Source organism: Atractosteus spatula, chromosome 11, assembly GCF_055471065.1.
Source record: "Atractosteus spatula isolate fAtrSpa1 chromosome 11, fAtrSpa1.hap1, whole genome shotgun sequence".
Taxonomy (NCBI): domain Eukaryota; kingdom Metazoa; phylum Chordata; class Actinopteri; order Semionotiformes; family Lepisosteidae; genus Atractosteus; species Atractosteus spatula.
The window spans coordinates 21,934,456-21,962,447 of record NC_142716.1 but is presented as its reverse complement, the minus strand read 5'-3'; the positions used below and the strand labels follow the sequence as shown (position 1 = coordinate 21,962,447).

General features: G+C 41.1%; 2 protein-coding genes across 3 annotated transcripts; one reads left to right on the top strand and one right to left on the bottom strand.

The window, feature by feature from the left end:
* Positions 1-173: 173 nt before the first annotated feature.
* On the top strand, positions 174-19,238 carry zbtb37 (zinc finger and BTB domain containing 37). Its single transcript, XM_088927111.1, has 5 exons — positions 174-636; positions 7,036-7,195; positions 7,543-8,451; positions 8,803-8,902; positions 11,605-19,238. The coding sequence occupies exons 3-5, from the start codon at positions 7,553-7,555 to the stop codon at positions 12,094-12,096; spliced, it is 1,491 nt and encodes a 496-aa protein (XP_088783237.1). The 5' UTR covers positions 174-636; positions 7,036-7,195; positions 7,543-7,552; the 3' UTR covers positions 12,097-19,238.
* An 802-nt stretch (positions 19,239-20,040) lies between these two features.
* serpinc1 (serpin peptidase inhibitor, clade C (antithrombin), member 1) lies at positions 20,041-27,654 on the bottom strand. 2 transcript variants are annotated; one of them, XM_088927112.1, is made up of 7 exons: positions 27,553-27,654; positions 25,457-25,805; positions 24,278-24,493; positions 23,602-23,739; positions 22,703-23,096; positions 22,316-22,380; positions 20,041-20,877 (listed from the first exon to the last, which is right to left on the bottom strand). In XM_088927112.1, the coding sequence occupies exons 1-7, from the start codon at positions 27,630-27,632 to the stop codon at positions 20,695-20,697; spliced, it is 1,425 nt and encodes a 474-aa protein (XP_088783238.1). In that variant the 5' UTR covers positions 27,633-27,654; the 3' UTR covers positions 20,041-20,694. The 2 variants fall into 2 exon arrangements, with proteins under 2 accessions (XP_088783238.1, XP_088783239.1); XM_088927113.1 differs by having other exon boundaries at positions 27,558-27,648.
* Between the last annotated feature and the right edge of the window lie 338 nt (positions 27,655-27,992).

The following is a 27,992-nucleotide window of genomic DNA, read 5'->3' as shown; positions in this document are numbered from 1 at the left end:
TACAAGTGCCAGAATACTTTTCTTCTGTTTTCAAGCAAGGCAACATGGGACTTGATGTTCAACCCAACCAGCGTGGCACCAGCTTTCTCGGTCCATTGCTTCCTGAAAAACAACACTTCCCAAAACGCCAAACACTTTCTGCAATTTTTGGGCCCGCCCCTTGTAATGGACGAGTATGAGCTGCAAAAGGGGAAAGGCGAAGAAATATTTTTTCGAAAATATACTTTATTATTCAGTTATGTGTGTTTAATCTTTCTATGCAGAACTGTCCTTAGCTGGAGTTTAAAGTAAGATATAGGTCCGTATAGCTTGTTTCATGAATTTTAATTGTGATTTAGGATTGCACCAACCCCCTCCCCAGACCTGGGCGCAGAGGGGAGCGGGTAGGCCTGAGCTCATCCCCGAACTCTAGTATGTTGTAGTGGCGGGGTCTAATGAGCTATGGCAAGGTAGCAGTGCCGAGGCTTAGCTGGCAGGCAAATACAGTCGAGCGGATCAACGGTGACGACAAGGGCTAAGGGATGTGCAAATAGGCTTCAAGGAACCCACTTAATTCGTGTGCTGGTAACATATTTAAATAGAAACAGTGTTTCCAGGCATTGCCCTGCTTTCAACGCATTCCACCAGATAAAGAAGGTAAGATTGCAACTTCGATTAATCTGTTAAGCTAATTGCTCAGTTTAGTGATACATTAAGGTGAAGCTGAAACTGGAGGGGGATCATTAATTTAATGTAGTGCAAAATCTGAGGTTGTTGCCATGGGTCCGAATTGTACCATATGTGATCAGATAGGTTAGCCCGTCTGATGTACACAACGCCATTCCTGTTATTTTAAAAGCCATGGTCAAGCCAGCTCCTTTCTTCACAAGCCCAGAGGTGCCTGCAAAATTAATATTACACGTTGTGTCCTTATAATTGCAGTTAAGGTTATGCTTAGAAACAGAAGAGAAAGAAAGTAAAGAAGTTGAGTATATTTTCAGAGTTTCAAAGCTACACTTTTTCCTACTAAGGACTGTGGCCAACAGCTTCTGTGGTAGAGAGCACACCTTTGCTCCAGTTGTGAATGTGCAGTACACAGTGAAAGAAGACAGTTAACCAATGTGTAAGAGTTTCAATTTGTATTCAAACAAGTCACCTCACTTTGCCGCCGGCTTATTCAAGGATTTATAAATAACTGGGTGTTGGATCCACTGGTTGGGTGGCCGACTTCTATCTTTGATGAGCACAGATTATTCTTTCTCTAATGGGACTCAATTTCTCTTCTGTTTTTGCTGTTCGGGTCCGAGGAAGCACTGGAAAAAGGCTCCACAGCCGAAACGTTGTGTTTTCTTTCTTCTCTTTTCAGCATGGAATAAACCTATTACTTGTTCCTTTGAAGAGTAATGGAGTTTACATTTATTTAACATACAGAAATTACAGAAAGTTTGCGTTTTATGCTTCACAGTGAACACATAGCTCACTCTGTGTTTTCTTGTACAAGTGCTTGTAATCCATGGTTAAGTCACATTTTATTAATTTGAAATAACAGGACAAGATTTAAAACAAAAATTTAAAATACATGCAACCTAAAAAAGCAAATAATGAAAATAGAAACATTCAATAAATATTATCCTTTGAATTTAAAAGACTAATAACATGACATTACTTTCAAGTAATACTTTTTAAAAAGATAAAAGGCAAACATTAACAATGGAAAAACTGTAAAAGATGATAACACCATATCGATTCATTGTAGAAATATTGTTGAGTCCTCTTTGTGGCAGGCATAGACTATTGCTTTCAGGCCAAAGAATTCCATTTTTGTTTCATGAGATGAGATAATCTTCTGCCAACTGGTCTCAGGGTTTGTCATGTGCCTTCGTGGAAACTCAATGTGTGCTGTTACTGCCCGCCTAGAGCCTCACCCATAGAGGCTAAATCTGGGTAAACCTGAACCTAAACCTGAAGAAGGCTCCACAGCCGAAACGTTGTGTTTTCTTTCTTCTCTCTTCAGCATGGAATAAACCTATTACTTGTTCCTTTGAAGAGTAATGGAGTTTACATTTATTTAAATATTTAATAAACATTATTTATTTAAATCTGGGTATTGCTCAGAGACTGTTGTCATTGTTGTCATCCCATCTCAGCCATGGAACTCCATAGCTCTGTCAGGGTGGTCACTTGGTTCTCGGTTGCTTCTTTAACCAAGCTCCTTCTTGCCAGTTGCTAGCAAGCGTCTGGGTGGTTCTGTATTCATTCAATTTTGTAATGTTTGCTCCTGGGAATCTTTAATATCATATATATGTTTTATACTCCTTTCCTTATACTCATTTCTGTTTGAGCTTGCAACACAACAAATTGTAAAAACATCCAAGGAAGGATTTATAGAAATAGTACATTGTAGCTGCAATGTGCAATAGTCCATGTGGTGTTGGCTTTGTGTGGTCATGGGTGATGCTGTCACTGTAATGATGGCACTGTGCTTTTGATGATCTATGAGAAATGGGATTGTGCTGTAGTGGCCTTTGTGGTGATGGCACTGTGTTGTAATGGCTTTGGGTGTAATGGGAGATGGCTCTGTGCTGTAATGGTTGGTGCTGTAATTGTACTCGTAATGAGGCACTGTGCTGTTTTTATCTATATGTCTAAGGCTATGTGCTGAAATAACTGGTACCTGAAGTACATGATCAGTCTTTTTTCTGTGTAGGGTTTTTTAATTGGTCCAGCATATTCTGGAAGTGTTAACAAAGTAGACTGGGAAATATGGTCTAAAATTTATATATTTATATTTTTTTCTACTTTTTTTTTCTTTCTCTGCCACCATTTTTTTAATCCGCTTCACGTTGCAATTTACAAACGCGACTTCCACTTGCACTGTGACTGCTACTTCTACTGCCGACTACTCCCCGAAGAAATTGTTCAGCTGAGGACTTTTAACCTCCTGCTACTGCATTGATTCAGGATTTCCTTCCCGTCTTGTTGCTTCGTCGTGGATTCATCAAACATGCTTCTAAGGTACACCTCACTGCAACGGCTGCAAATAAAACAGAATTATTTCCTGGTAAAAGACACATTTGATCATTGTTGTAATATTGGGATCTTATGACCGATGCGTTCCATCCATCCCGGCACAGAACGCTGTTTCTTTCCTTCTTCTGCGCACAGAGTCTCTATCCCTGCCTCTTGGCGCAAGACTGGAAGTCCATCCCGCACCAGCGCCAAACTTTAAAAATCTCCTCTCACTACTGCACTTGGAACCCACTCCGCTTCCCCCTGGATCCCCGAGACTGGCCAGATCAGCACTACTAAACACCCGCTCCATGAACAATAAGTCTCTTTTTATATGTGACTTTATTTCAGATAAAACACTGGACTTTCTGTGCTTAACCGAAACCTGGCACAGACAAAACGATGGTCTCCTGTTTAACCAACTAGCCCCTCCTGGGTATGGGTTGTTTAACCTCCCACGTCTCTCAGGCAGAGGTGGGGACATCATTGTTAGTTACAATCTTCTTTAAAATTTAAGTCCCATTACTGTACCTCTTCCCTCTTCTTTTGAGTGTCTTGTTTTAAATGTCTCTGTTCCCCACTCTACTATCATTGCCACAGTTTATAGACCACCCAAACCTAACAAAGCCCTTTTAGATGAGTTTGCTGATTTACTTTCATTTTTATGCCTCAGATTTAAGAGGATCCTTATTCTTGGGGACTTTAATATACACATTGACTCAAGGTCTTCCAGTTTGGCTAAGGATGTTCTAGCTCTATTGGGATGCTTTGATCTTACTCAGTTTGTTCGTAGCCCAACACATAACAAAGGACACGCCCTAGACTTAATCATTGCAAATGACTCTTGTTTCCCACTGCTCTTCCCTTGAACTAAGCCTCTCTGACCACTTAGCTATTTTTTTAAATCTGGAATTACCTGTTTCTAATACTTCGTAAATTTTTGCAACTGGCGATCAGTTGATCAGCCTAGGTTCACAAATTCTGTTCTATCCTCCTTATCTTGTTTCTCTACCTCTGACCTGCTAGAGGACAAAATACATTTGCTTAATAGCACTCTTTTATCTACCCCTGACACCTTTGCTCTTCTAAAAACTCGAACCCTCTCTTTTACTCACTCTACCTCCTGGTACACTGACCATCTTCGATCTATGAAGGTAGTCTCCTAGAAACTTGAGCGTAGGTGGCATCTTTCTAGCCTAAACGTACATTATCAGGCTTGGAAAGATTACTTGTCTGAATATAAGGATATGACAGAGTCTGCTAGATCCAGCTACTTCTCTCACATCACTGAAAATAACCATAACAACCCTAGACACCTTTTCTCCACCATCAACAGACTGGCTCACCACATTACCTGCCTGATCACAACTTTGCAGCACATTTTTAGATTTCTTTAACTCCAAGATCGACAACATCCAGCATAACATTTTCTCCACAATGCATATCATTCCCACATCTCCTTCCTCCTTATCCAACTTTTCTGGTTCCCTTCTCTCCAACTTCGCTCTTCTTGACTCTGCATCCCTCAGTAAACTAGTTTCGCACATGAAATCCACCACTTCTATATTAGATCCCATTCCCACCACTTTATTTCAGTCCTATTTCACTTCTCTTTGCCCCGTTGTCCTCAATATAATAAATTAATCCTTGAGCACTGGTGTTGTACTAACAGTCCTCAATACTGCTGCCATTACCCACATGCCAAAAATTTGCCCCGTTGTCCTCAATATAATAAATTAATGCTAGAGCACTGGTGTTGTACCAACAGTCCTCAATACTGCTGCCATTACCCACATGCCAAAAAAGCCTAACATGGCTCTGGACAATCTAAATAATTTTCGCCCCATCTCCAACTTACCCTTTCTTGCAAAAGTTCTAAACCTTACTGTCACATTTCAATTACATAACCACCTCATTGTAAATAACCTTTTTGAACCTCTCCAATCTGGCTTCCGTCAACTTCACAGCACAGAAACTGCCCCTGTCAAAGTTACTAATGATCTTCTAATGGCTTCTGATTCTGTCTCTCTTTCGTCTTGATCTCAGTGCTGCTTTCGACATTGTTAACCATGACATCTTACTTTCTCGTCTTGAGACTGTGTTTGGAGTTTCTGACACTGCTGATCACTGTCACTTTGTCTCTCTTGGCAGATTTAGGTCTGAAATTGGTCACGTTAAGTCTGGTGTTCCTCAGGGCTCAATACTGGGTCCCCTACTTTTCAGTATTTACATGTTTCCACTTTTAAGATCACATGACCTCAACTATCATTTCTATGCTGATGATACTCAAATATGCATCCATATCAAACCTGACACTGAAGTGGCTGTTTCTAATAGCATCTCTGAAATAAAAATTTGGATGACTCAAAATTTTCTTAATCTTAATGGTGACAAGACCAAAGTCATGCTTATTGGCACCCCCAATCAACTTTATAAAGCCAGTCCTGTAACCCTGTCTGTGGATGTTACCGTACTTGAGCTTCAGTTTAAATTGAAAAAACCTTGGGGTGATATTTGATTGAGGCTTAACATTTGACCCACATCTTCAGCATGGTGTTAAAACACCTTTTTTTCACCTCAGAAATATCGCTAGACTACGCCCTATGTTATCACTAACTGTGGCTGAAAAGCTGATCAACAAATTTGACTTCTCCCGAATTGACTACTGTAATGCTCTACTCGCTGGGGGGTATCTAAATGCACATTGAACAAACTCTAGAATGTCCAAAATTAAGCAGCCAGAATCCTGACCAGGTCTACTGCAAGTAATCACATTACTCCTATCCTGGAGTCCTTGCACTGGCTTCCTGTCAAGTTTCGTATCTACTTCAAAATCCTCATGCTCACCTATAAGGCTCTACATGGCTAATTCTGATCTCCTAACTGTCCCCCAAGTCTACACTCAATGGGTGACAGGGCCTTCTTGTGTTATGTCCCTAAGCTCTGGAACTCTCTCCCAAAGGATATCGGAGAGTCACCTTCTCTAAACTCCTTCAAATCCAGACTCAAAACCTTCTTCTTTAGAAGAGCCTTTGCTTAACTGGTTTTATTCCTTACCCCTCTGCTCCTGCTGTATTTAGTACCACCATCTACTGGCTCCTCTGTGTATTCTCACTGTGTTTATCTTGTGTATTTTTTATTGTTTATTTTTAATTGTTGTTGCTGTTGTCATTCTGTAAAGCGCTTTGAGAAGCCACCTTTAAAGGTATATAAAGATTATTATTATTATTATTATTATTATTATTATATCACGGTATAATTTTAATTTTGGACGGTAACGATGTATATCACAACATATGATTTACATTTTTTTTCTCATCCTTTCAATCGAACATGCTTTAAAAGGAGTACAAGACTTGGATAGTAAATAAGTTGCCTGGAGTTAACTATTAGGTTATTATTAACTGTTGGTTAGCTACTATGGCTGTTAAGCGCAGCTCGACCACAGGTCAGTTGTAGTAGAAAAGGGTGTAATACTGGCAAGTTCTTGCTCCACATTATCAGGACAGGAGCTGTACAACTTTGGGATTTCGGTTTGAGTGAAATATTTGAGGTTTGGTATTGCATAGCACGAGTCCAGTGTTTTCAGCAGTGCCTTAAAGCTGTCTCTCTCAGTGGTTTGGATGGGCACCATGTCCTTACACAGGTACACAGTTATGGTATGTATAATGTCCTTCCACAACTGGCTTTTCTTATCATAAGGACAACGACTAGTTAATGACTCAGGCAGCAATGTCTGCATTTGGCTTTTCTTTTCACATCGACACTAGAACTGCTTGATTCGGAGTGCATTCTCGTACTTTCCTCATACTCGCATACATGTTTCATCTTTAGGTGATAGAAGAGGTTGCTTGGTTTACTGCCTCTGGCTAAAATCGTCGCCCGACATAGCTTGCAGATAACCATTTTCTGCTCGTGGTCTGACTTTTTAAATCCAATCAATTTCCAAACAACCGATGAAGCACCCTTCTTTTCTAAAATTTCGTCGCTTGTTCCTGTCTCGCTAACTCTGCCTTTCTCCATTTCTCTGCGTATTTGTGTTTGCAGACGGGCACTCTGAACACCTGCGTTTGTTTTCACAGAAAGGGAAAGAGGACGCCCGCGTGTTTTTATTGGCCGCAATGACCTCAGATGCGTCATAAACCGGACGTCTGAACCACCGGAGATCAATAATTCTGAACCAATCAGATTTCCAAATATCAGCAAGGTGAACATTTTCAGAATTATATAATTGGAGCTAAAATATGGCAGAATTTTAAACTATGACAGGTCAATAGTAAAAATTTCCCAACCCCGTTTTGCAACGATGCTGGCGGTGCCATCTATGTAAACATCAAAATCCATTCTCTTGTTTACTGGTATAAACAGAATAGCCAAATCCATATTGTGGCACATATTTCTACCGGTATACCGTCTATACCGGTTATACCGCCCACCCCTATGCCCATCTTTAGACTGTGGATATTTAAGACTTCCTTCATTTTGAGCAAATTGTGAACAAGCAGATGTGAAGTATATTCATATTCCCATCTCTTTGTCCTGGTTCTTTTCCAGGTTACCCAGTATGGAGCGAGCCGGCAGCATCCAGCTAGAGATCCCTGACTTCAGTAACTCAGTGCTGTCCCACCTGAATCAGCTGCGCATGCAAGGCCGCCTGTGTGACATCATTGTCAACGTGCAGGGACAGAGCTTCCGTGCTCACAAGGTAGTCCTGGCTGCCAGCTCGCCCTACTTCCGTGATCACATGTCCCTGAGCGAGATGAGCACAGTCTCCTTGTCCGTCATCCGTAACCCCACTGTCTTTGAGCAGCTGCTCTCCTTCTGCTACACCGGCCGCCTGTGCCTGCAGCTGGCCGATATCATCAGCTACCTGACAGCGGCCAGCTTCCTGCAGATGCAGCACATCATTGACAAGTGCACCCAGATCCTGGAGAGCATCCACTTCAAGATCAGCGTGGCCGACGTGGAGGCCGAGCTGAGCCAGGGAGCGCGGGGTAAGCACCAGGACCGGCCGCTGGAGTCCAGCCGGGGTGGTGCACCCCGCTCTCTCAGCCCACGTCATGGGAGCCCCCGAGGCAGCCGTCGTAGTGGGGGAGGGATAATTGATGTGAGCCCCCAGATCATTGAGCATGGTGCTTCAGAGGGACTGGGCAAGGAGCCCATCCTGCGCATCAACCGGGCCGGCCAGTGGTATGTGGAGACTGGGCTAGAGGCGGGGCGGGGGGGCACACTGGAGGAGGATGTGCGGGTGGTGGACGGTCTGCGGATCAAGACAGAGCGGCTGGAGGAGTGGATGGGAGCTGAGACACAGGCCTCCGGGGAGGAGGGCAGCAGTGCTGAGGAAGTGACGGCCATGATGATCGACACCACTGGCCATAGCTCACTCCCGCAGGAGGGCTTCAGCATGGGGGCTTCAGGGGCCAAGGGCTCCCAGCCCTCCAGCAGCTTCAGCGAAACAGACAGGTACGTGTGGAGCCAGGCCCTCGGCCTGAATGCCTGGAGCTCAGTTCGAGAGTTCAATGGCAAATCATGTCAAAACTAAAGTTAAGATTCAAAATTGGGTTAAAACTACTACAGGATGTGAATTATTTAGGTGTTATTAAGTGCTGAACTACCGAAAGAGAAGCAGAAGTTTCCTTTGGATTCTGAGGCTGGGAGCAGTAAGTGCTGGCTTATAGGAGACCATCTATATGCTTTTGTGTGTGTAACCATCTGGGTCGCTGTATTAACATGTTAGTCTTTGATAGTGGTAGTCTGTATTGATGAGAGTGAGTGCAAGAGTTTGTTCCTCATAGGGCGTCTCTTTTCTGCCAGGTTCAGCCCCACGGGCAGTGTGGTGGTGGTGGCGGAGCGGCAGAGAGCCAAGAGCGAGTCTCCATGGAGGGCGGATGATCAGAGACAGCCCACCTCACAGGTACACAACCCTGTTTCACCTTCAGCGATCCTGAGCTCCCTGTGGGATTAAGGTCTTTTTTTTCAAGCCCCACCAAGGCAGCAAGAAACAAACTTTAGATTCAGGAAGGAAGATTTCAGCCATGGACGTTTTTGCCATGAGACCAAGACTTAACACAAGGACATCAGTTGACCATCTACAGAAAACCACGCCTTATCAATGCTCTGGGGGCTGTGTGTTGTGGATTTTAATCGTTTGCTGGCCCTGAGTTAGTAAAGATGACCATGTGTGTCTGTGGCTTAGACTACGTGGCATTGCAACACTGCAGATGGAGGCCTCAATGTATTTTAAATCATTGAGAGTAGACATCCAGACTGAATATGCAAACAACACAGAATGTGAAAGCAACTTGGAAAACGTAAGCAGAGAGAGCATAAAGGTCTTTTAACATGTCAGATAACACTATCTTTGTCATGAAGCTGATTGTGATAGTTGCATGAAGCCAGTTTAAAACCTCAGCATTCTTTCATTTTCTTTTTTCTCAGCATCTGAGCATATGCTCTAAGAAAAAGACTAGAAGTGCTAAGGATAAATCATAGGGTCCTGCCAGAATTAATTGTCAGAAGTTCCAAGGTCCAGACAGACAATAGGATGTTAGTAGTGTCACAGTCTTCTTGTGATGGGATTTCTTCTTAAAGCGTATTGTGCCTTTTTTCACCTTTGTTTCATTTATCAGATTAAATTAGTCTGCATGACTAAAAGTACTCCCTGTATATTTCTCAAAAGTCAGTCTCAAATGAGACTAAAAGTGGAAAAAGTGATGCCTTAAAGATAGAGCTGGGTCTGCCACTTGATAACGTCTGGTGTCAGATCACACACTCGTGTGGTCACTTCAAACGTTAATGCATCTTTAAGAGAAATTTAACTGTGATGGCTGTCGTAGCACCAGAAAAAGAAGGTTTGTGGCTGAAATAATGAAAAGCCATTTTTACCTTGTTCAGTCCTGTAAAGAGACTGTAAGTGTGGTGATAGAAATTTATATAAAGCAACCAAATATGACTTTGGGTGTGCAGTGCAGAAAGCAAAGGCCCAATACAAAGATCGGTTAGAAAGCAAATTGAATAGCAAAGACAGGAAGGGGGTATGGCAGGGCCTGCAGCAGATTACAGACTGGGCAAGAACGCTCTTGATGATGATCCAGAGCTCCCAGACAAGTTGAACAATGTCTACAGTAGATTTGAGGTACAACACTGCCTCCAACAAATAGTTAATGTATTTCTAGCAACCTCTTCCCCTCCCTTTATCCTTGGTGAACATGAGGTTAGATACCTGTTTCGCAAACAAAATGGCAGGAAAGCCGGGGGCCCAGACCATGTTTCAGGTTCAACTTTAAAATCATGTGCAGATCAGCTGTCACTCATCCTAAGGTGTTTAATGTGTCACTGCAACAGTCTAGGGTTCCTGCTTGTTTTAAGTCTGCTTTTCCAAAGAAATCAATCAATCAATCAATCAATCAATCAATCATTACATACTGGTTATGATTCAATGATTACTGCCTTTCACACAGAAGTCCCCCAGAGGCTCTTTCATCATCTGATTCACATGGGTGTAAATCAATCAGTTTGTTTCTGGTTTCCAGATTTTTTTCAGGCAAGAGGCAGTTGGTCAAAGTACACCAGAAGCTCTCTCAGCCACTGGTTTTAAATACAGGTGCACCCCAAGGCTTGTCTACTCCTTGTATGCTAATGATTGTGTTATGTCCTACCGAATCTGTGAAATTAATTCATGTGGCAGGGCTCCTATCACAGTCCCTCTGAACCACAATGGCTGGGCTAATAACTAAAAACGACAAATCTCTGTACAGGAAGGAGGTGGCTGCTTTTGTGAGCTGGTGCAGTCGAGACAATGTCTAGCTAAATGTTACTAAAATCAAAGAAGTAATCTTTCATTTCAAATGTGACAAGAATGAACTACAACCTCTTTAGATTGATGGTCTGTGGAGATGGCAGATACCTTTACGTTTCTTGGCACAACAGTCTCCTCCACTGTGGAGTGGGTGACCAATGTGCACCAGATAGTGAAGAAAGCAGCCCATCAGAGACTGTTTTCGCAGGCAGCTCAGAATGTTTGGTGTGTATCAGGAAGCCATGTTTCATTTTTACTGGGCAACAATTGAGAGCATGTTAACTTTTTCTGTAATGGTCTAGTGTGGGAAAGTAGCCACTTGGGAGAGGAAACAGGTGCAGATTTTGATCCACACTGCTTGTAAAATATTTGGCTGTGACCATCTGTTGCTTCCACATATGCAAAACATTTAAATAAAAAAATGAAGATAATCAGCAACCATTCCCACCCAGCGTTTCCCTCGGGATGTGCTAAGATGTGTGAAATCTAGAACAGAGCGGTTTTCAGAAAAGCACCTGCCCCAATTCAGTCTCTGTTATAAAAGTACTTATTGATAAATGTGTGGATATCTTCATTTTAATGTAGCAGCATAGTGTATTTAGTTGTGTCTGTTGTTCATGATTTTTCTTTCTCTTCTTTTATTTGTTTTTTTGTATCAAAGGTTGGTTTGGCAGTAATTTGACTTTGACTTTAACTTTGAGGGAGACGACAAAAGTGCGTTAAAAACTGAAGCTTGAGAGCTGATCAAGGGAGTTTGTATATCTCTTATATCCACTAGCTGCTTACATCTAATGCTTTCCTCCTGTTGTCCCCTTCAGGGCGAGGAGCAGACAGTGTTCGACGTGGGTGGCTATGAGGAGTACTTGCGCGAGCAGGTGGGCGACCGCTGGTTCCGCTACAATCCGCGGCTCACCTGCATTTACTGCTGCAAGTCCTTCAACCAGAAGGGCAGCCTGGACCGGCACATGCGGCTGCACATGGGCATCACCCCCTTCGTGTGCCGCATCTGCGGCAAGAAGTACACACGCAAGGACCAGCTGGAGTACCACATCCGCAAGCACACGGGCAACAAGCCCTTCCACTGCCACGTCTGTGGCAAGAGCTTCCCTTTCCAGGCCATCCTCAACCAGCACTTCCGCAAGAACCACCCTGGCTGCGCCCCCCAGGAGGTCTCCCACAGCGCCTCCCCCGAGACCACTGTGCCCTCGCGCGGCCAGAACGAGGATGAGTCTCCCTCGCAGGAGGAAGGGGGCGCAGCCGCCTTCAGCGAGGTGGTGCAGCCTTCGGTGTCCACCACCGGGCCCGACTGATCACTCCAATCTCTGGCCAGGGGGGCGGGGCCGGGAGAGCTGGGGGAGGAGGCGAGTGAGGCTCTGCTCTCCCTGGTGCAATCCTTGAGCTGTGTTTACAGAAGAGGGGGCCCAGCGCCCCACTCGTATGTGTGATGGATTGGACTGTATTTTTATGGCCAGGAGGCCAAAGGCTTTTCTCAGCACACGTAATGGCAGTATTCTAGTAAGTTATTGCCAAATTTGGTTTTAAGATTTTTCTCCCATCTGCCCTCACAAAATAAAGATGCACAAGGAAAAAGATGCAGTTTCCCAAAATTAGATTGAAGACTTTTTTTCACCCTAGTGCCCTAGTGATTTGACCCCATGTGTCACTGAAGCAGAGGAGACGCAGGGTTGCAGCGGGGTGATTTTTATTTCTCTGGCCTCTTGTGTGGGTCCAAACTGAACTCATAGTAGAAGAGAAATGAGCTTCAGAGCCTCAGCCAGGACTTCATGGCTTTTCTCTGTCCCAGTCCTGATATGCCAGTGCTGCTGTGTGGCCTCTGCTCAAAGGTGGGGCCTTCTTAAGGTGAGTGACAGTTTCACTTTAAAGTCCTAAAAGGACATTTGCCAAAACCTTAAGCACCAAGGAGCTTACCACTAAAGTAAACCTAAAAAGAAGATTGGAAATAAACCATTCTTTTTTGTAACCTTGACTTTTATATAATCCTGATTTTAATGGATTTTTTAATTTAGTAAATACAAAAACAAGTATTTATTAATTTAAGTAGACCTCACCTTTTGCCTTGAGACAATCTTGTTGAGATTGCCAGAAATACGTTCAGTTTCAAAAGGACGTGCTGCTGGAATATTTCAATATCTTAATGGTGTACTTTTTTAAAGCTTGAAAACACTGACTCAGTTATTGTAGGGTCAGGTTTAACACAACAGCTGTTAAGCTGGATAAAATGAAAGTGGTTGGCTACATAAAGAAACTGAGGTGCAGTTTGCAGTGGGGATGATAAAATGGCTGAGCCCGTTAGCTGCTGATCTTGCAGCTCTGAAGTCAGATAGGAGAGCCATCTGCTAAGTTTTCTGAACACCAGCTTACTTATGGTTGCTTCTGATACGCTGTAATCCTTCTGGCTCCTCCTGTTTCCTAGGATCCCACATTAAATGAGTGAATTTTCTTTGCTCACCATTGGGCATTTCCATCTATTTGAGCATCTGTTCACTTTTCTTAAAGACTATTTTTACAGCGGAACCTGCACTGAGGCCTTCCCTAGCCTACAGCCTAAGATCCAAGTGTCCCCCTCCAATCCAAATCTCTGACAGAGCACCGAGGATAAGCTCCAGATCTAGTGTATTTGGAGGAACCTGGATCACAAGATCTTCCACAGGAATCAGGATTAATTCCTGGTGCTGACTTTGTGCATTGTCTTTCATTACAATCCGTTCTCATTGGGCAGTTCTGCAGCAGTGAGTGCATGCACCACAGTCTCTGCTGAAATGATCTCCCACAGACAATAACAAGACATTGCTATGAAAGCAACAATGATAACACCACTCCTTTAGAATTCCACAAATGTTATGATATTTCTTGGTCCATTTAATTTCTTGTTAAATCAGCTGCTCATTTGCTATATTCAGCACAGTCAATAAGCTCATGGAGTTGCTACAGGAGCCCTGGCTTCAGTTCACTCCTTTCAGTTTTTTTCCAGTTTTTAAAAGGTTGGGATCATGCCGGATTCTATGTGACTTTTTTATTTTCTGTCAAAATCGTCCTCGGTTTGCGGCTGCCTGAGTAGGGCAGTTGATCTTCGCTCATCCTACAGACAGAGCCAAACTACAGGATGGGTTTAATCGTGCCAATTGGAGGAAGATGCTCTTAAGAACGTTTAGTTCTCTTTTGCGTTGACAAAATAAAGGAAGCACACTTGAACCAAAAAAGAGACCCTACAAATCCTAAAGCAATGAATTCTTTTTGCATAAAGAAATACTACAACTGTTACGCCATTGAAACCTCCACTGATGTTTTTTTAAGATTGTATAGACTTTTGGTTAATGTCCAGGCGGGTTGTGCAGGATGATTTCTCAACACGAGAGTAAGCAAAGGAGACTTTCTGCACTTGATAGAGCTCTAGTACAGACACACTGCCGGGAAATATGGGGGTGTGAGAGCTGTGCTCCCAGAGTGCACACAGCCACTGCGTCATTTCCCTGAACAAAAACTAAGGAATGAAGGGTCTTTTCATTTTTCCTCCATCATGGAAGTAAGATCAAGACAGCGAGCACTTATAAAAGAAAATGGGACTATGAAACACTAGCTACTTTATCAAAGGGTTTTTATTTCTATAAATATATACAAATATATTTAAGCTAAATTCTATTTGTACAGCAAATAAGCCTATATTATCTAAAAAGCTAAATTTAGCAATGTGAGAAATGCTTATTTGGACTGTTAGCAGGATTTCATTTACTTTGGCAATGGGCTGTGAATTATAAATGGGTGTGCGCCAGGTTTTACATGGTGTGTGTTCAGACGGCTACTGATTTTTCTACATGATTTTTTTTTTGTTCTGTGTTTGTTGTCTTCTCCATTTTTACATTAATGTAAGAGTCAGAGCCTCAAATCAATATCAAATGAATATTTGTGAGTGAGAGCGAGCAGACAGCTGCTGCAGGTTTTGGTCTATTTTTAGACATCCTGGGAGAGATTCGAGCTGGTTTCCAAGCTGCTGTTACATGCTGGGGGATCCGGAATTATGTGGGAAAGCTTCCGTGTTCTAGTCCAGTGCATCTGCCCATGAGCTGCGGAGCAGCTTGGAAAACGATTCTTCGTGCTAGATTTCTTTCAGAGAAGCAGGCGGTTGCTGCAGTGTGAGAAAAAGAAAACTGAATGCCTTCCACACGGCGGTAGTGTCAATCAAAAGTGACCAGACTGCTGGCAACTGTGCTTGGGTTTGTGTTCCACTTGTGTGGAAGGGTGAGCAGTTATAGCTTTGTTACACATTACTGTCACATTAATAGCACTTTCTCCACCATATTTTAGCCATCCTGCTGTTGATTTACACAATGACTTCACTTAAATGACTTCTTAAAGGTATCTTCATGTTCTGTTTTACTACATGTGCAAAGCATTGATCTGAAATATTATAATGACACCCTGGAAAGCAGAAAAATATAAACTGTAAGCATTTATATTTATTGTAAATCTGCAGATGCTTCATCATTATCTATGCTGGGTGTGTTTGATACAGATTTAGACTGCTTTTTAAAAGCTTTAATAGGAAATGTGAGAGCCAAATTTCTATTTACTGTGTAAATAATGAAAAGTAGTTTTAATGCAGAAGAGACTTGTGTTAACAACTTTTTAGAGAACATCGTGCACCTTTTACAAATTATAGCACATGGAAACTTTTGTAAATAAAACGCAAACAAATAGTTAAAATTCCCATTTTTATTGTTGATTTTCATTTTATTTCAAATATCTCCATTGGTATTTCATGTGAATCAGGACATTTGCCACTGTTTTTTTTCTGAGTGCAGGTATTTTGGCACCTGCTATATTATTAAACCATTTAAAATAGAAGTTTTAGTTATTCACCATTTAGGACAGGGTGAAATAATGCAACTGTACTTTAATCTGTGTTATTTTGAAGGTTACCAGGTTTATTTTAACAAAGATGATACATCCAGGCGTGATACTAGGTAGTCATTAAACAATGACTACCCAGTGATATGATATCTTGATCTGCCTTGTGCCTGTGACCAGTGCTGGCTTGCTTGAAGAGTGTAATGTTGCACTTGCCACTTCTTTCAGTTGAGAACAGTTTCAGGATGAATCCCACATTCATAGTGGCTATAGGAGAGATTAAAAGAAAATTGTTTTTAAAGAGAACAGAGCCCTTTTTTAAGTGATATCTTCCCCAAAGTCTGTGTAAAGTTTTTCCCCCTTTGTGAAGTTGGATTACAAAGAGCAATCAGTCAAGCTTTTCTTTTGAGGGTGAAAATTGTGCATGTAGATATTTTGCTTTGTTAGTTTGGTCACTACAGGATTTTAACAGCATGAAATAATCAAGGCAGATGCTCCGGTCCAAGATCTTCAAAAAAGAAAACATGGGAACTCAAACTAAATTGCTGTATAGCAACGGGGACACTATACTGTAAACAGGTGCTGTCCTTCGGATGAGACGTAAAACCAAGATCCTGACTCTCTGTGGTCATTAAAAATCCCAGGGCGTTTCTCGAAAAGAGTAGGGTTGTAACCCCGGCGTCCTGGCCAAATTTCCCATTGGTCTTTACCAATCATGGCCTCCTGATAATCCCCATCTATGAATTGGCTTCATTACTCTGCTCTCCTCCCCACTGATAGCTGGTGTGTGGTGAGCGTTCTCGCGCACTATGGCTGCCATCGCATCATCCAGGTTGATGCTGCATATTGGTGGTGGTGGAGGGGAGTCCCCATTACCTGTAAAGAGCTTCGAGTGGAGTGTCCAGAAAAGCGCTATATAAGTGTATGCAATTATTATTATTAAGAGAAGCAAAAGTCCGTATATTGCAGTCCGTATATTAACTTTAAAGTATGCTAACAGCAGTTTTCTGTTGTGTGCTTTGGGGACTTGCATGGGTGCACCTAATTTAAATGACAGGATTCAGAGACGACCTTAAATGCTGTACATTATTAATATTTACATAGCAGTTTTCTTTATAGTGGTCTGTAGTAAGTACACTTTCAGTTTACTGTACTTCAAAACTTAATAGCCTTCTGTAACACACTTTTTGTTTACTTTTACACTCTGGAAACCATTGACAGAATTCTTTAAACAAGAATCACTTGAAATCTTCATAGAAGAACGTCTTTTGTGGGGTAGTATAGTAAGCATTGCTGCCTCACAGCTGTTGGGTCCTTGCTTCATTTTCGCACTGAAAACGCATGTTTTCCCCATTCTTGCATGCGTTTTTGCTGAGTGTTCTAATTTTCTTCAAACTTCCAAAGCTATGCTGGATAGGTTAATTGAAACCTCTAAGAGGTGCCTGTATTTGTGTACCCTGTACTGGACTGGTGACCCTCATATCCTTACAGGAAAGACTGAGTTAACACATTTACCAGGAATAACTGAAATTCTGGTAAGTTTATGGAGGTGTGATTAATAGAACATTTTATTTTCTCTGCTTGTTCCTATTCATTATTGTTTTCAATAATGATTTTTAGATAGATGTGTTTCTCTTTACACTAATGTGTAAGATATCTGCTTTCTGCTATAGGTTTTGGTAGCTTAACCTACCCTTAAACATCAAGAGGTTTAAAAAATATAGTGTTATACCAGATTACAAAATACTGCAGCTCTTTATGTAACATGCCAGTATTTCTTAGTAAAAGATTGATGTCCGTTCTACTCCATTTTCAACGTTATTACATGTCTGCTCTCTCGGTATGCCATTCACCCACTTCTGCAATAACAAAATACAACTTGTTTTTTCCTGTGGAATCATAAGTTTAAGCAGTTCATTTGGGCAGCAATAACAGCTAAAACAGTTGTAAACCTTTTGGTGTGAGAGATGGTGTGAGGATGTGAAAATGGAAAACCTAGTCACGTATTTTTTTTGAAGTCCATATCTGCCTGTCAGTAAAATATGAGACTCTGAACATTGTGTAGCCCTGATATTCCTCCCCTTCACTTCCTGTCAATAAGACAATTCTTTCAGATGGTATGTCTGGAATAAACTAGTATGACCATTTCACTCAATGTAAAAAAACCCACAACTGCCTGCTTGCTATTGAAGATGAATGTTATAGTATGGATTTGCTAGGCTCTCTTTACAAAAAAAAATGCACCAGTAGAGCAAATTAAATCTAATTTGGAGTCTTCATTTGTCAGTTTTTTCTATTGCATTTTAGCACTCAACTGTGTATTTGCAGATATTTGCATCTTTAGCTATAGAATATTTTCATCCACATCCTTGTGTAACAGGAGCAGTAAATTCCCTAATGTTATGAAAACTGGAAGAAAAAGAACTGTTTGTAGGGACTCTTAAATTACTCTAACATGTAATAGGTTATTTTCTGTGTTATCTTTAATAAGGTGGAACAGATTAATAGCAGTGTGGTGGGGTGGGCTTTATCAACACACCCTTATGGAGAACCTGCTTCAGTTGTGATTCTTCACAAACCCTGAGCTGCCCAGTTAATGATAATTTATATACAGTAGGCTATTTTCATTTTGTATTAACATAGTTAATAGAAAAAATAGTTGCTCCAGTATGAAAAGGCTTTTAAAGCCTATTCCTCTGGTTCCACAACAGAACATTTTCCCAAACATATCTTTCTGTCAGTCTGTCTGTTCATTGTGTGGATGCTATATTCCTGTGTGTCATCAGATTGCATGGGGATCTTCCACAAGGAAAGGTTAATTTGGAATCCTTGTAAATATGTATCAACACAACAACCTATACAACCACTACATCAGCATCAATAGCTGCAATTACAGTATTTCAACTCATTTTAACACCTCAGTCAGTTTATTTACAAAACCAAGCACTTTAAGTGTTACTGTGAAGGATAGGTTATATAATTATTTTTATTCACGTTTTCACAGAAGGCCAAAGGCTTTCCTAATAATGCTGATTCTGGGCACTCCTTGTGTGAAATATATCTTGCGGTTTTTAGCCAGTGAAACGCCCCACTGTTGCCCTGGAACACTCGGTGGGATTGATTTTTAAATAAATGCATGGGTTATTAAGCTTTAATTCTACTAAAATATAATAATAGTAAGGGGGTGGCCCTGATCAGTGCAATCAGACTGTATTATTAACCTCATTAAAGGAAGGCTTTGTTTTAGCGGTAGAGAATTAAAGACATGCATGTGTTCCTGTAGGTGTTCGACTGTGTCTGAACTGAAGGGGGACAGTAAAATCCCACTCCAGGTCACACTGACTTGAACCCTGTCCCTTTGTATTTTGTGTTCGGAGTGAATACATATTTACCTGTTACAGGGTTTTTCTAAAGCTTTTAACAAGCCCCTTTCCCTGATATATTTTTTAGCTGTGTATTTAACTCAGTGGTGCTGAAACACGTAAGAATGCTGTATGGTGTTCATGTTTTTTTTTTCCTTTGTTACTAAAGTTGTGCATTTTTTATTTAAACACTGAATATAAAATAAAAACAGAAAACCCTTACTACATCCTGAGTTCTCTGTGGTTTTATTGAATACAAAACTTGTGAATGCTGCCTTTGTATAAGGTGAAACTTGATTTATGATTTAACAAATTAGTGCCCTCTGTTGCTTCCTCTACTATGAAGTTTCTGTCCAGCCCATTCACTGCTGCACGTTTGACAATAGTGAATACTATTTGTGCATTGACAGGATAGGCCTTTTAGCCCATAAAGCCCAGAGTACTGGCAAGAACTTAAACAGGCCTCCCTCACTCACAAGTTCCCAGGCTGCAGTATAGTGACAAGGACTTCTGCCTCCATACCAGAGCTTCCTGAACAGCTTTGCAATGCCCTGTTTAAGCGTCCAATGATCGGACTGACACAGTTGTCTCCTACGCTTAACCTGGAAAACCCCAGTCTTATTTTAAGTCATGGATTTAATTCACTGAGAACAGAGCTCAGTTACAGAGAACAGATGTCTTCTTGTAGCTCCCCAGGGCCAAAACAGGACGCAGCTTCTCCACTTGAGCCAGGAAGGAACAATAGACCTATCCATACTGCAAAAAAGGCCTTTTCATCCCTAAGAAAAAGCAGAGTTCTCAGATCATTATATAGAAACATATCATTAGAGCTTAAGCTCATATCCGTGGTATCAGGTATTGTCTAGAGCTGCACTGTAGCTTTATCACTCTGGTTTATAACAGTAACTCCACATACATTGTATCCTGTCAAACAGACTACAGCCGCTGGCTAATCGTTTAGGATTCTCCAAACCTTTAAACAAGTGCCAAACATAGGCAAATGAGAAAACTTGCAAGAGATTGTGGTGTGGTAAAGAATGTATTTAATCCAAAGCAACTGGATTTCATTTGGTGCAGAAATAGAGCAAATAGTGCAAAAGTTACTGAAAGTCACCCCACTGTTGCAGGGATTCCCGACACTAGTTCAGGAGATCTCCCAATCCAGCAGGTATTATAGGTCACCGTTAAATCATCACTTTCTGACGACTGATCAATTTGTGATCAATTAAATGTGATTTAAAATACAAAGATTAAACTTTATTAGACATTGTGTAATTGACTGACTACACAGATACTGTACAAAAGCCATGTTGGGCCAAAGGATCTTGCAGTCTTTTCAGAAGGATGCCAGCATTTCTTGGGTTTTTGTCTTCTGTAAAAATTTCACACAGCTATGTGAAATACATCCCTTTACCATCACATTCAAAATAGTAATAAAATATTAACCTACATAAAAGAAATCTGGGAACAGTAAAACTTTAATTCACAATGTGGTACATTCACAATGTGGTTAAGAACACTGGGGTGCGTGGGCTCTCTTTTTGAGTGTAAAAGATAAAACTTCAACACAGCAGGCAGAAAAGCCTCCACAGATGAAGATCGTTGTGTGTGGACTTCAGATGGTGTACAGTCACTGTTTGCAATAGCCATAGACTGGGGTCAAGGGCTCTGCTATGAGTTTTATTCGCTGCTCCCGCAAGGGTCTGCTACACGACCCATGAAGATCATGGTATTGATGGAGGCCTCCCGGATCATCAGCAGGAAGGGCTTGTTGGCAATGAACACCTCCCGGTTCAGGTTGATGGAACGGCCCATGGCGATGAGTGCTGTGCTGGCTGCAGCCTCGCTGCCTTCCTCATTCACCTGCAGCACAGAAACAGCCTGTCAGGATCACAACCCTGAGAGGCACAGGGCTTCCTAGAGGACACAGCCCAGAGAGACACAGCGCCTTCTAGAGGTCACAGCCCAGAGAGACACAGCGCCTCCTAGAGGTCAAAACCTAGACAGAAACACCACCTCCTTGAGGTCAGGCCACAAACAGCACAGCACCTTAATCAGTGCCCCAGTAATCAAGGAACACTTCAAGTAATTCTCCATCAGAAGTCATTCCAAATTTTTTAACCACATACTGAACAAATAGCCCTTTTTTGGTCTGAGATATTCATCTCAACTCATTACTTAATAAGAACACTAAAAGAATGATCCTTAAAATATTCAAGACCTACAAACTGAAATCAAAGTCACAATTACATCAACATGAATATAACTAATTATTAATTACATTAATATAATTTAAATTAGTCAGTTGCAGATTTTCCATACAAATTCATAATACCACATCGACTGCCTGGGTTTTATTTTTTATTTTTTTTAAAGGAACACAGATTTGAGGTTGACTGAGAATTCTAAAGGGAATTTCTATCATTTTTTTGTGATTACCCATGCTGAATGTTGGCGTGACTAATGTTGGTTAGTGATTAAGGAACAATGAGCTTTTAAATCAAATGAGTACAGATATAGGTGCAATTGAGTAATTTGAAACATAATTGGACTATAGCTTATGAGCGTTGGTGTTCTCATCTGGCAAATTTGCTTGAATCTTTTGGAGGTCATTCACTTAGCATTTGGTGAAATTAAGACTTCATATTTTTTCAAATACTATTTTTCTAAAGGCTGTTTCACGTATCCAGTGGAATTCTCTGTTTTAAATCGGAACCTCCTCCTTAAAGTACTGGATGGCACAACAGTCCTGCCTGTACTTTCAGAATGGGGATTGTTCTGTTCTGAACTCTGCTCATCCAGTACAGAGGTCAAACATGGTCATAACCCCCTCTGAGCATGTACAGATTCTGCATCAGGAATGAACAGGAATCCCACACACAGACTATTATTAACCTGGTACTTACTTGTATAAAGTAAAGGACGGCACTGTAAAGGATGTTAATCTACCTTTCCCAACATGCATGTCTTTTAACTTCTGACTATTTTCGTGTACAAATTTCTGCTTTCATTCAAAGACTATGACTGTATATTTGATAATGAAGTACCAGCACACGAATGGACATTCAAACAGTGAATGGAGATCCTCTGTCTGCAACCAGAATGTTCATCACTGGTGCTGAATATTAAGATATTAGCTCTAAACATTCAGCAAACCTAAAACTGTAAAATGTTTTAATCTTATGAAGGAGATAAAAAGGAATTTTCAGTTATTTTATTGAAAAGAATTATGTAATAAAATTACAGAAGTTTATGTTATCTGTAACTAGAGTGTCTTAAGGAAAAATCCTAGTTTACTTACTTCTAAGAAGGCTTTATGGAAAGCTTCTGAGATGAACAGTTCATCCCTTCCATTTTCAAGAATACCTGAAAAACAGAACATATGAGATAAAGACACATATAATATATAAGGCAATCATATAACAAACAATTGTTATTAGTTCCAACACCTATTTGATGCATTTTTTAATGTCTTTCAGTATATACATATAATTGACTTGCTTAACAGATACAGTTTAAAAAGACTAAGGTTCAGAATTACTTGTAAAAAATGCATTTTGTTTTTCAATATGTGTTGAATATGTATTAGAGGCTCAGGGATCTCAGGGATATTCTGCAGGTAATCATGGATCCCCCGTGATCCAACTTCATTTGACTGAGACGTGGGATATTCTCAGAGCCACCATACCTGGTAAGCTGGCCTTGTTAATGTCAAACAGGTCAACCAGGCCCATTTTCTGGAGCTTCTCCTTCAGACTGAAGCTGTCCTCGATGCGGAAGCGAGGGATCTGTGTGGCCACTGTGATCTCTGTCATGGTGCCCAGCCAACCCATGAGCCTCTTCAGACTCAGATCCTTCTCTACCTCAGCCAGGGAGGTGCCCGTCATGGGGAGGATGAGCACCATTGTGATGGCGTTGCCCTTATAGGGCAGCTCCAGCACTTTGACCTTGTCTTTCTGGAACTTTCCATAGCGGAACTTATTCTCCTGGTACATCATTGACACAGAGCAGGATTCCTTATCGGTCTTGTGGAAGTCGGCCTTGAAGACGCTTTCCTTTTCAAACTTGTTCATCCATTGCCCCTGCCAGGAAGGAAAGAAGACAAAACACAAAAGCAAAAGAAATGAGAACAGAAGGAGAAGAAAAAAAAGGAAACAGACAAGAACTCGGGAAGAGCTGAACATAAGTCGACACAACAGAGTGCAGGTCCTGGTGTGATGTGAATAAAGAGAAAGAATCTCTCACAAGGAAATATGTGGTAATATCCTTCCATTATCAGATGACAACTTATTCAAGGACCATGGTGACCTTGAACTGCAGTATAGGGCTCAAAGAGATCACAACCAGGTCCCAGGTTCCAAAAGCTGTGCAGCCCAGATGACGTCATTTATTACATTAAACCTGGCATCCTTGAAGAAGCTGAAGTCATGTGTAGAAGCAAAGCAAGACTGATACATTTAGTAAGGAATGGAACAACTGTAAAGACTAAAAGTCAAGACAACTATCTGACCCAAAGAACATATCAAACTTGCTCACTTGCAGGATTCAGTCTGCAAATTTATCACTATAGCTTGCACTTCATCTCACCTTGAAGTAGATGGTATTGACGAGCACAAGAACTGTGTTTTCATTCAGAACCCCCTCAGGAATAACATCTGTGATCCTGTTCTCAGTTTTGTTGGAAACCCAGTCATTGATGGTCTTCCGGGACAATTCAGGTTTCTCCTAGAAGTTAACACGAAGACTGTATTGGATTTATTGCTTTTAAGATATGCAAACAAGCATATATATGTATAAATGACTGCAGTTCATTAATAAACTGGTAATTGTTTGCTGTTTTAGCATCTGAAATGGAGGTGTTGGTTAGGAACACCAGTGCAGAACAAGGAGCAGAGACTCAGTGCACAAGGATGCTGTGGGGCTGGCACTTTTGTTGTTAAAATATTTATTTTTGAGAAATGCTACAACAATATTAAGAAATATGGTTCTTTGGATTTTTCAACCAATAGAAACAACACACATTTTAATTTCGATGTCTTTGCTGGCTCTATGCCCTTATGACAAACAAGATGACTTGGGCCAGAAAGAAGAGCATTCTCTATTTCCTCAACCAGTTTTTTTAAACCATCTTTAGGTGTAAAAAATATATACATTGTACCAATTATATGTAGAGTGAAGAAGATTAAAACTCATCAATTGAAGTAGTTTTTTTTCAATTGAAGGGGATACAGGTAAGCTCAGTGCTGTGAGAGACATAACTTACTTTGAAATTGAGGGGCATGAGTTTGGCACCATAGACCACTTCACTGATGTTCTGGTAGGTCTGATTAAAGGTCAAAGATTTTTCCCCAAAGAGTCGGTTGGCAGAGACCAGTTCGGCAGTCACGTCGGCTTTACGGTACAGTCTGCAGTTAAGCTTGGCAAAGAAGAAGTGCACCTGGTCAGAGGTCTTCTCCTTGATGGAGTCAAACTGGAACACCTGCAAGAATGGAGCTGGAATGAGTTTGAACAACAAAGTTGGAGAAAGTGACACACAGCATGGGTAATGGTATTCCCTTAATGATAGCAGGGAACAGAGATTCAAACAGCACTGAACAAATGTAAATATAAAACTCCAAATGGCTATGCATATGTAAAAATAGCTATTTTCATACTAGGTCTAGAACATTAGGGTTCTATGCAATTAATCAAACAAGAAAGCATGTTAAAATCTCACAGGAGGCAATACTCCATTTGGGGTCAAACAGAATCCTCTTTTGTGCAGAATTGTATTAATCCTGTACACAGCTGATGGACAAATTACAAGAAACCATTATTCTGGATAGAAAAAAATACTGCATTGTCTTTGGGCGGAGCGGTAGCTCTGTGGCTAAGGATCTGTGCCTGTGCCTGGAAGGTTGCCACTTCAAATCCCGCAGCCAGCAGAGGAATCCTACTCCGTTGGGCCCCTGAGCAAGGCCCTTAACCCCAACTGCTCCAGGGGTGCCGTACAATGGCTGACCCTGCGCTCTGACCCCAAGCTTCTCTCCTTGTCTGTGTCTCATGGAGAAAAGCTGGGGTATGTGAAAAGACAAATTCCTAATGCAAGAAATTGTATAGGGCTAATAAAGCAACATTATCATTATTGTGTAAGTCTATCTTGTTAAAAACATAGCAAACGTCAGCAAGACATTTTACAAACATGGGGTAAGAACAAAATGTGGGAAGCTGCAAAATGACCACAAGAACGTACCTTGCTAAATGTTTGTTAATGAATGGCAATATAATTCTACACATCATACTAACTTTTGCCATCACCTCTCTTTAGCCCATTTTTTTTAGCTTGACAGGCACTTCTGCCATTAAAATGCAGGAACTGAACTCTGATGGAGATGCTGTGTATAAGATCCTGAGAGTCTGGAAGCCCCGATGCAGGAGCTTATGCCCCATTTCAGACACACACCTGCATGATCTCCGCAAGCGTCTTGTTGCAGGCGCCCAGCTTGGTCATTGCGAAGGCAGTGGAGATGCTGATTGGGGACATAAAAATATTGCTGGTAGCTGACTTGGAGTCAGCCATGTTTTTGTACAGGGCCAGGGCAAACCGGCTGTTGGCCTTTGACAGCTCCCACACACGGGGATTGGTGAGTTCTGGGATCTTGTCTGGTTCCGCAGCTTCCTCTCCTCCTGTGTCTTGGTTGCGGTAGATGCACATGGGCTCCAGTGGTAGGTCCTTGGGCTTTGCTGTGCAGATATCATCCACAGCCAGAACGCCACACAGGCACGTAGCCAAGACAGCCAAGAGCCTCATCCTGGGGGCGAAATGCACGTCAGGGCCCAGGTTGGGTCAGTCACTAAAGCAGCTAGTCTATATGTTCATGCATGTCACCACCATCAAGACTAGGTACAGCAACATCTTGACACAGTCACGGTGAGTGTAGACAAAACCACATTATCTAAAGGCTGTCACACCAGATACAACTTGTATTTATACCAGTTATAACATTTCTAAAGGGCAACACCGAATGTTTTCCATAGGAAACTCAGATTCCTTAACATAGAAAGAGCTATTTCAACACTTTGCTACAACCTTTTATTGAAAGTGTTTTAACATACTGTCTCTCTGGTTTCGTTTGGCAACATCAGTGCTGTTAATAGTAATAGGTTGGGAAAAATGATGAAGGTAATATCAAAATCATTGGGGTAAATCAGATCCATCTAAATGCCCTCTACAAACTGACATAGATGTCTAAGATGTCTAAGAGCATTATGTAGAGTTGTGTGGCCCAACCTTTGCATGGTAAATTTACAGTACTCCCATCTGAGAGACACCTCTTGTTTCTGCAGGTATAATAGACTCGAGACATCTTTAATCCACTCTGCAATCTCCCTCTCAAACAATGTAAAATAAGTTTCTGATCTCCCGAAAAACTGTTGTTCTGAATTCTTTGCTTGTGATGCTTGTTTTTGCTGTGTTGTTGTTTTGGAGTATTCTTAGACATTACTTAGAGATTGTACAGCTCACATATCATTGTTTTCAAGAGCCATGACTCATCTCTACAACTGGCCACCCCAGGCTGGATCGAATGTCCACAACTTGAATTGAAAATCAGGAAGCAGATGTTCCTCAAACAAAAGGGCTAAAAACAGAATGGATCAAGACTAGGAATTTCACCCTAGTGAAGAAACCCAGCAGTTTCTAGATAAAATTCCCCAGAGGCCTTAGCAATGATTAAGGCAAAAGAGACCTATGAAGGGCATTGCTATTGGACATTGTTTCTCAATAGAAAATATTTGTTAAAGACACCTATTGATTTCTGTCCATGTTATTTGCTGGTGTGCAAAAAAATGTTGGATTGCCCAATGTTGCCCGCGATTGCACAGTGCAGTGTATTCCAACGTCACTGAAATGTTCCACACCTTATTTCCAAGCTGGCAGAGGAAAAGCAGAATCAGATCAAAGGATCTACCTTACCTGTAGTGTTCATGTAATTTGAGGTTTATCAATGAAAGATCATATTTTGATGCAAAATATGTGAAACAAAAAATATCAGAAATTGATATGCAGTTTAAAATTCTACAATCTACTTTATGTGTGAACATCTCAATTTCAATTAAAGTGAACTACAAGCCAACAACAGAAACAGAACAATTTTAAACTGGCAATTTAAGGGGCCCCAGCTGATAAATTGAAGCATGACCAACATATTGAGCCAGGATTAAAAATATGAACACTGATTCAAGAAACTGTTAGGTTAAACTGAAATTAGAAACCAAACTTTTGTAAGATAATTAGAATGCTGCCATTAAAAATATTTTCATTACATATAAGAATGGTTTTGCATAAAAACTTTTAAAAATTCAGGAATTGAAGAGCACAGAGACCCCATAGCATAATTGTTCAGACCTAGAAGCAAAATATCTTTGAGGAACAAAGGGATTTCTGTTGAAAAAGGACTTTTGGTTACCTTATACAACTTTACTGAAAAATTCCACATATTTGCAGCAACAGTTAAAAGATTTTAGGTTGCCCAAAGAAAAGCAGCAGTGAGATCCTACCTTACCTGTAGTGTCTGTCTTCCTTCAGCTAACAAGCCAAGCTGGAGCAGCAGCGAGACAGAATGTGGATGGGAGACCATAAACTCGATAATACGCACTATGAGGAACACAGCGGGGAGTTCACTGGCCGCCAGTGCAGACACAATCAATCAGATCATCGTTTACACAGGATAACTGATTTGGTTAATCTTTGAACTTTTGGGATTAAACACAGAGGAAAAAGATTTTTTGCATTACTAATGTGGTTTAACATTGTGAAATGAGCAGCCTTGCCTTCTCACACATAGAAAATACACTCACAAATCACAAAACACTTTCAGGAGCAACCAACCCAAGAATATTTTTCACCTGCCATTAAATTTCCATACTTTAAAGACAATGTAGCTCCTATTTCAATATCAACAGTTTGCTCATGTACTAATAAAATTAGGGTGCTGCTG